This window comes from Austrofundulus limnaeus, unplaced genomic scaffold (assembly GCF_001266775.1).
Source record: "Austrofundulus limnaeus strain Quisiro unplaced genomic scaffold, Austrofundulus_limnaeus-1.0 Scaffold105, whole genome shotgun sequence".
NCBI lineage: Eukaryota > Metazoa > Chordata > Actinopteri > Cyprinodontiformes > Rivulidae > Austrofundulus > Austrofundulus limnaeus.
Genome location: NW_013952507.1, coordinates 1017742 through 1026125, shown reverse-complemented (window position 1 = coordinate 1026125; position 8384 = coordinate 1017742). Strand labels below are relative to the sequence as shown.

The window sequence follows — 8384 nt, the reverse complement described above, 5'->3', positions numbered from 1 at the left end:
GGACAAAGAAGCAGCCGAGCTAGCAATCCTCAACAACTTTTTAAAGAATCAGCCGAACTAGCAATCCTCAACAACTTTTTAAAGAATCAGCCGAACTAGCAATCCTCAACAACTTTTTAAAGAATCAGTCGAACTAGCAATCCTCAACAACTTTTTAATTTTTACACCAGGAGCCAAAGTTCTGTTTCAGGAAACCACATCCCCAGCAATCGGCGGTTGTAGGATTAAGCTGTAAAAGAGTTCATACACCGCTAGTTGGCAGTGTTGTACATATATTGTACATTAATTGTTGCCAGSTAGTAAGCGTCAAATTGAACTTATGCTTTAAAATTAGCGTCCACTAGTTTTTCTATGGCATAAGCATTTTTGAAGTTGCGGACCTAAATATTTTATAAGCACTTTGGAAATTGAGGAGCTAATTTTTGGATTAGCACTGCCCACCACTGGTTTTACTGTTTAGGGCACCTCATAGTCAGCTYCCCAAACATACTGTATGTTAGACCTTCAGAAGCCCCTCTCCATCCAGGACTTTGACATCTTCAAATCTAATGCTGGTGGTACCTCAAACCCATTTCAAGGGTCATTTCAGGTGGTAACCCAGAGGCCCTGGAACACACTCTCTGTCCCTTCACTGCACAGACACAAACTCTTTTAATAAACATTTTAAGACATTTATTTATATGTTATTTAAATAGTTTTTGTTTATTTGATTTATTCTCTGTGTTTATTGTTAGTGTCTTGCTCTTTGTGAAGCACTTGGTGAGGTTTGTGTCCGTGAAAGGTTCTGTACTGTAGAAATAAAATTTGCTTTCCTATTTAATTCAATGTCAAATAGTAATGCACTTATCCCAGCAAACATGGGTCTTAAACTAGGATCTTTGTGTGTTTTGTGCATAGATTGTGGCAACGGGGCTGTGCCACACAGACTTGTACCACCTGTTTGAGGGGATGCACAAAGACGGCTTCCCAGCAGTCCTTGGTCACGAGGGAGCTGGGATAGTGGAGAGTGTCGGTCCTGGTGTCACTGAATTTCAACCGGGTCAGTTCCACCTTTTAAACCTCACTTTAGTTCCTCTGTTTGCTGTATTTAGTTTTGTATTTAATGTTGTAAGAAGCTACAGTTGTTTTAAAAGCAAAATCATACCCTAGTCGAAATTTAAAGGTTTTCCTTTTACACATAATCTATAAATAATTAAACAACCACATGTGACAGTTTACATAATTGTAATTCATTGTACTTATTTTTGATCTAATATTCATTTGTCATTAAATTGTAGGTGACAAGGTTATCCCCTTGTTCATCTCCCAGTGTCGAGAGTGTCGCTTTTGTAAACACCCTAAGGCCAATCAGTGTGTTGAAGGATGGTGAGATGCTTGGTTTTTCAATTCACCCAAAACAGAGTGGCCTTTAGGTTACACACTCGTTTGATGCATTAAGTTTTTTTGTACAGGGCTGCTGAACGTTACGATGTGATGGCCTTGGAGGACTCCAGGTTCACCTGTAAGGGGAAGAAGATCCTGCAGTTCATGGGAACCAGCACCTTCTCCGAGTACACCGTCATTAATCAGATTGCCGTGGCCAAGATCGACCCCACTGCTCCTCTGGATAAAGTGTGTCTGCTGGGCTGTGGGGTCTGCACAGGGTTTGGAGCAGCAGTTAATACTGCTAAGGTTTGTGTAGTTTAACTTAAACTGCGAGACAGAAAGCATGAGGTGAAACACAGCTATATTTAAGACCCCCAAGTGGAGTGCTAGGTTCAATAAACTGCTCTTTCTTTAGGTGGAACCAGGCTCCACGTGTGCTGTGTTTGGGATGGGAGCTGTGGGCTTGGCTGCAGTCATGGGCTGCAAGTTTGCCGGAGCCAAAAAGATCTTCGCTGTTGACGTCAATCCGGACAAGTTCGAAAAAGCCAAAGTCTTTGGCGCAACTGATTTCGTGAACCCCAAAGACCACAGCAAACCCATCAGCCAGGTGCTCTGTGAGCTGACCAACGGAGGAGTGGACTTCGCCCTGGAGTGTGTTGGGAACGTGGGAGTCATGGTGAGGACGATGAGSAGAAAGCCCGATGTAGCTGTTAAATAACTGAGCTGTTGTTTTCGGACACATGTTTGCTTCTCCACACAGCGCAGTGCCTTGGAGTCTTGTGTGCCCGGTTGGGGTGTCAGTGTGATCGTTGGCTGGACCGACATGGATGACTTCTCTGCACGACCCGTCCAGCTCATCACTGGACGTACATGGAAGGGCTCCCTGTTTGGAGGTGAGACATGAAATAAACTCTGTTAAAGGGGACATAGCATGCTAAATCCACTTTTAGCTGTTCAATGCATTTTGTCAGTGTTGTATAAAGTACCTCAAAGTGATAATTGAGTAAAAGTACAGGGATTTTATCATAGAAATACTTTGGTAAAAGCTAAAGTCTTCTCTAAGAATATTACTTCCATAAAAGTCTTAAAGTATCTGATAAATTTTGTACTTAAGTATCAAAAGTAAATTTCTGACACAAAATGGACTTAAGTAATAAAAGTAAAAGTACTGAGTAAAAGTGAGCAGTTAGATTTTCCTAAATGACATTTATTGGGAGRTGACCTCCCCAAAAAACATTTTTTTCTTACGGCGTGCAGCTGTGATGGGTTGTGTACAAGCTATTATGGTGACAGAATGGTATATATTTATACTTCTCATCCAACCACAATTAAATTCACTCTATCCAGGAAACACAGTTTATCAGGATAGTATTTTTTTAAGTAATAACAACTTGGAGTAAAACAGGTGTAACGACTTCTTACCTTTAAAAAAAATGTAGTGAGTAGAAAGTACAGAAAATTGTGTAAAAACGTAATTAGTAAAAGTAAGAAGTACTGTATGCTGAAAAATAATTACTCAAGTAAAGTACAGATAACCAAAATTTCTACTTAAGTAAAGTAGAAATTTGTTCTTAGTTACTTTCCAACTCTGTAGAAAAAGAAAGCAGGGCCTGAGTAATGCTTGGTTTGAGTGTTGAACTGTTGACCTGGATTAGGGCTGTTATTGCTCAGACATACCAGACAACCAGATCCAGTTCTGAGAAACCAGTATTCTTTACTCTGCCAGAGGTTATCAGTGGAGTTAAATGGTGTTCATTTTTTGAAGGGAAACGAAGCTTCAGAAGTATATGACTAGTTCTAGGTCAGGTTCACATGGAAATAAATCAGTAACTTTGTGATTCAGCTTTTTTCTTTTTGGTTCATGGGATCAAAAGCTTCAGTCTTTTTGGTTTGCAGTCATTCAACTGGTGTTATAAAGACATGTTTTCTGACTGTCTAACTCAGGGTTCAAGAGTAAGGACGGCGTTCCTCAGATGGTTAAATCCTACCTGGAGAAGAAGGTGAAGCTGGACGAGTTCATCACTCACAACATGCCTTTGGCTCAAGTCAATGATGCCATTGAGCTGATGAAGCACGGGAAATGGTATTTTTTTCTAAACCTGCTGCACTGCTAAAAAGTTCCTAAATAACTGTAAAAATTAAGGAATGAACCAGAGTAAAGTTTCTAATTAGCATTTTTAATTTGTTCCGCAGCATCCGAGCAGTCCTGAGTGTTTCTCCACAATGAGGCAACAAACTAAAACCCTGCCCAACATCCTCAAGATTTGAAGCAACCAGCACCAATCAGGAGCTGAAAATGATGTCCGAGTCTGAGCTATCCAAGTCAGGGTTACTGGAGCAAAATAAATAATCGGAAAAGATTGTGTCAGTTTTATTTTCAAAAACTAAAATAAAAACGTTTGAACTTCATACGTTGTTTTTGCATTGTGTTCTGTGGCAGAACATTTAACACAGAGGCACCTTGACATCAAATCAGTCACATTTTAAAACGATTTGGCAACACTCATTTGGAAACACAAGGCTACACAAAGGTGTAGTTATTGTAAAATGTTACCATTTTTTCCCCTTAAAAATACACAGACGTGGTTTTAGAGTGAATTTACAGAGATTTATACATATTTTGTAAAAAGTTAGTCACTTTTTTTTGCAGTCTCCTGGTACCGCCCAAGTCTCTGTTTGTGCTTTTAAACTGACATTTTTTGAGCTTCTACAAAGTGGAGTGTGTCAAATTAAGATCGAGAGAAAAAAAAGGTTTGAAACTGATTGAGTTTTAACCTGGGGATTGATTTAAAATAAGTATATCATTCACAGATGTRCAACAGTTGAGACATTGTGTAGTTCTAGAAAAAAACATCAAGTACTTACTACATTTTTCATTTGGATGGCAGCAACAAATATGCATTTTTTCTGAAGCATCTGTAAACATCTGTGAGATCAGTTCTAGCATTTTGGAGGGGAATGTTGTCTGATGATTCCAGCTGTTCAGCAGTCTTAAAATATTATACAAAAAAATAAGAACACAAACAAGCCTGATCATTTTTATCATTTTAGGTTTTTTTTTAACTTAAAATTGTTGCAAAAGTCACTAGGGTATTTTTACATATTGTTTGTATTTTACATCCGTTTGAATGTATTTTAAATTGCACGGTGATTTTCTGCCACAGCATTAAAGAAAAGTCTGAAATCCATGCAGTAAGTCCTTTTTACACACAGTTACACATTAATTTGAACCTGGCTGCGTCAAGTGTCTCATTTGATTTTACAATTGTATCATTTAGCTCTTGCTATCTAATCTGGTGTAAACACAAAACAGAAATGCTTCACTAGCGGTGCAAACGAGAACACTCTTGATTCTCTATGGTTCTATGATTACATCAAATGTTTAACCAGATTTCCTTGTGTCCCGACGTGAAAGTGTAACCTTTCAGGTGATACGAGTGAGGTTAAAGTCCTGAGTTTTCTCTTAAATAGCCAGGATCTTGTTTGCTATTTCCCACTCTTCTGTCCTGCAACTGTAGTCCGTTTGAACTTGTCCAAACTGAATAAACCTCGGAGCTAAAATGGCCACAGCTGGGAAGGTAAGAACACTCTTTTCCTGTGGGCACATTTGGTTTTGCCTCAAACTTTTGCAAAAGTCTCTTTTAAAACAGTGAATATAAAAATGTCATTTTACTAGATTAGTTTTTTTCCTTTAGTACATAACTCTAAAGTTTAGCAAAATAGCGGAGTCAGTTCCTCAAAGTTAGAAATTCAACTAAAAAATCACCAATTTGATGATAAAACTCCAGCCACTAACTTTGACAGTTTGGAGAATCTTGTTTGTCTCATCATATTTGGACTTTAAACAGCTGCTTGTGTAAAACATCTGTGAGCAGAGCTTCAGATGTGTGTGTCTGCACAAGTGTAAAAAGTACAGATTCTCCGTTTGATTTCATGTGAATCAATCTGTCTTTAACTGTGAATGCAGTTAATAACTATTAGTTCATCTTTAATGATCGAAAATCTTTTTTATTTCTTAAAAATGTTGCTTTTCTGTAAATACGAGCCAAAAAAATGTCGCTTTTCCAATTTGTTTTTATTTCATCATTTCATTTTAGGTGATCAAATGTAAGGCAGCCGTGGCCTGGGAGCCCGACAAGCCCCTGGTGATTGAAGAGATTGAGGTAGAACCTCCTCTGGAGAATGAGGTCCGAATCAAGGTGAGAGGAAATGACCAGAAAATGTAATGATTGATGGAAATCTTTGCAAATATGTGTCAGTTTGCGGTTTCAGTTACAGCAGATTTAGTTCATTTCTAACAATATGTTAAATACAGAACTAAAAAAAGGTCAGAAGTCAAACCAGATTGCATCAGTGCTGTCTGTGGCTAACTGCTTATTTTTCAGTAGACCATTTCGTARTTAGAAATGCGCAAAGTGAAGCTTAGCTTTTCTGCGTCACAGGTCAACTGGATAAAAACGGAGGCTGCTACTGGAATTCTGCAAACTCAACAAGCTCAAAAAGCACATTTGGATATTTATGATTAATCACATCTATGATCCTGATGGAAAGTTTAGAGCAAATACATTGGGTCAGTATAACGATGTAAATTTATCGAGTAAGGGGTCTCTGTAGTAGGTTTTGTCCTGTGGGCGGAGATGGCCCTACTCGTGATTGGTGGAGGTTTCAATGTGGGCGGAGATGGCCCTACTCGTGATTGGTGGAGGTTTCAGTGTGGGCGGAGACAGCCCAAGAGACATGATTGGTCAGATTGATGGTGGGGTTTGAGGAGGCTGTAGGCAGCGGGCTAGCTTGATCAAGTCCGGTAGGAAGCAACGTTTTTTAAGATTAATTTTAGTCAATAATTGAGAAAGAAAAGTGCTAGTTGCACGAAATTTGAACGCCATACATGTGAAAGGATGTGTAATAATATGGCTCAGTCAAAACATCCCTAACCAGCCTGTAAAAAGATCGGTAAAAAAAATCAAATTTTTTTACAGACTGGTTAGGGATGTTTTGACCAAGCCATATTGTTACACATCCTTTCACATGTATGACGTTCAAATTTTGTGCAACTAGCACTTTCCTTTCTCAAGKTATGACTAAAATTAATCTTTAAAAACATGTTACTTCCTGCCCAACTCGACCAAGGTAGTCCCCGCTGCCTCCAGCCTCATACCCCACTGTCAATSCGACCAATCACATCTCTTGGGCCACATCAAGACCTCCGCCAATCATGAGCAGGGACGTCTCCGCCCACATTAATACCTCGGCCAATGACGATTTGGGCCATCTCTGCCCACAGGACAACACGTTCTGCAGAGACCCCTACTTGAATTTATCTGTTGATTTTGTGCAAATACAATGGCGTTTCCATTGCAACCACAGCTTTTTCCCAATAAACCTTCGTCTGCCCGCTTCACGCATGTGTGAACATTTCTAATTGCTAAATGGTCTAAAAGGGAAATATGTAAAATCAACTTTTTGAGCTTTGTATCCTGTTATAACGTTGTCCCCTCATCAAAAACTTAGTGTTGCTTTGACTCATTCTTGCATGTTTGAGAAGTGAAAACGCATTTTATTCAAGAGTTGGTGCATCAGTGTGTTTGTTGTTTTCTGTGCAGGTGGTGGCAACAAGTCTGTGCCAGTCTGACCTGTACTTCCTCTTTAAAGATATAAACAAAGACATCTTCCCAATAGTTCTTGGCCATGAAGCAGCTGGCATTGTGGAAAGTGTCGGCAAAGGGGTCACTGAATTTCAGCCAGGTCAGTCAAACAATAAAACCCCCACAACAAATAAATACATCTATTTGTCTTGTGTGTCAAAGACAACATCGTTAAATCAAAGTTACATTTCTAAACCTAAATTATAAATAAAACATTAAATGTCCATATTTCTTGTATTAAGTTTGTAAAGGAATGTTTTTCCGTGTTGGTCTTTAGGAGACAAGGTTATTCCTCTGTTCCTCCCTCAGTGTCGAGAATGTCGTCTCTGTAAGCATCCTAAGACCAACCTGTGTGAAAAAAAGWAAATCAATAATCTTATTCCTCTACCTTTTATATTTCAGTCCTTTAAAACGTGTGCACCTCGTTAGTGATGCATTGAAATTTCAAGCACCTTTTCAGCACTCATTCAGAGTAAAATACTTGTTCTCCTCAGGACTCCTGGTCAATCAGGCAATCTTAAAGACTCCAAATTTACCTGCAAAGGGCAGAAGTTGCATCAGTTTATGGGAACCAGTACCTTCTCTGAGTACACCGTAATGAACCAGAATTCTGTGGCCAAGATCGACCCGGCTGCTCCTCTGGATAAAGTTTGTCTCATTGGTTGTGGGATCTCCACAGGGTTTGGAGCAGCAATTAATGCAGCCAAGGTGTGTACAAGTGACATTTGGTAAACATGCAACCCTCACTGCTGGAAACTAACCAAAGCTCAGTTAAAAGGTGACTGAGTTGTGTTTGTGTGCAGGTGGAACCAGGCTCCACRTGTGCTGTGTTTGGTCTGGGAGCTATAGGCTTGGCTGCAGTCATGGGCTGCAAAGCTGCAGGAGCCAAAAGGATCATCGCTGTTGACGTCAATCCAGACAAGTTYGAAAAAGCCAAAATCTTTGGCGCAACTGATTTTGTGAACCCCAAAGATCACAGTAAACCCATCAGTCAGGTGCTAATGGAGATGACCAGCGGAGGAGTGGACTTCGCCCTGGAGTGTGTTGGGAACGTGGAAGTCATGGTGAGTTTTTGATGTTGAGGTTTCTGTTTAAACACTGAACAAACACTGATGACTTGGTGCTTTTTCTCTAATCAGCTCAGTGCCTTGGAAGCTTGTGCACCAGGTTGGGGCGTCAGCGTGATTGTTGGCTACACAAACCTGCACGACATCAGTATTCGACCCCTGAAGCTGYTGACTGGACGGACATGGAAGGGCACCTTGTTTGGAGGTGAAATAAAGGACGTTATACTAAACCTACAGCAAATTCTAACTTTTCTAACACATGGTATCTCTGCAATAACTCAGCCACTACTCATGCTTTAATGTGGGG

At 39.8% G+C, this 8384-nt stretch overlaps 3 protein-coding genes across 3 annotated transcripts in view; all 3 read left to right on the top strand.

The window, feature by feature from the left end:
- The window catches only part of LOC106521262 (alcohol dehydrogenase 1), a gene marked incomplete at its 5' end in the record, with an annotated part of 5716 nt that extends 1942 nt beyond the window's left edge, over positions 1-3774 (top strand). The window contains 7 exon segments of the mRNA XM_014013762.1: positions 898-1039; positions 1278-1365; positions 1452-1671; positions 1781-2041; positions 2126-2258; positions 3310-3448; positions 3559-3774. Coding sequence (XP_013869216.1) covers positions 898-1039; positions 1278-1365; positions 1452-1671; positions 1781-2041; positions 2126-2258; positions 3310-3448; positions 3559-3592 — 1017 coding nt within the window.
- A 1080-nt stretch (positions 3775-4854) lies between these two features.
- LOC106521260 (alcohol dehydrogenase 1) overlaps positions 4855-8384 on the top strand; it is a 6389-nt gene continuing 2859 nt past the window's right edge. Inside the window, exons 1-7 of the mRNA XM_014013761.1 lie at positions 4855-4943; positions 5463-5564; positions 6969-7110; positions 7288-7373; positions 7506-7718; positions 7814-8074; positions 8150-8282. Of these exons, the coding sequence (XP_013869215.1) occupies positions 4926-4943; positions 5463-5564; positions 6969-7110; positions 7288-7373; positions 7506-7718; positions 7814-8074; positions 8150-8282 (955 nt within the window). The 5' untranslated portion in view covers positions 4855-4925. The remainder of the gene's footprint in view (positions 4944-5462; positions 5565-6968; positions 7111-7287; positions 7374-7505; positions 7719-7813; positions 8075-8149; positions 8283-8384) is intronic.
- LOC106521259 (alcohol dehydrogenase 1) overlaps positions 4858-8384 on the top strand; it is a gene marked incomplete in the record, with an annotated part of 32417 nt that continues 28890 nt past the window's right edge. The window contains 1 exon segment of the mRNA XM_014013760.1: positions 4858-4943.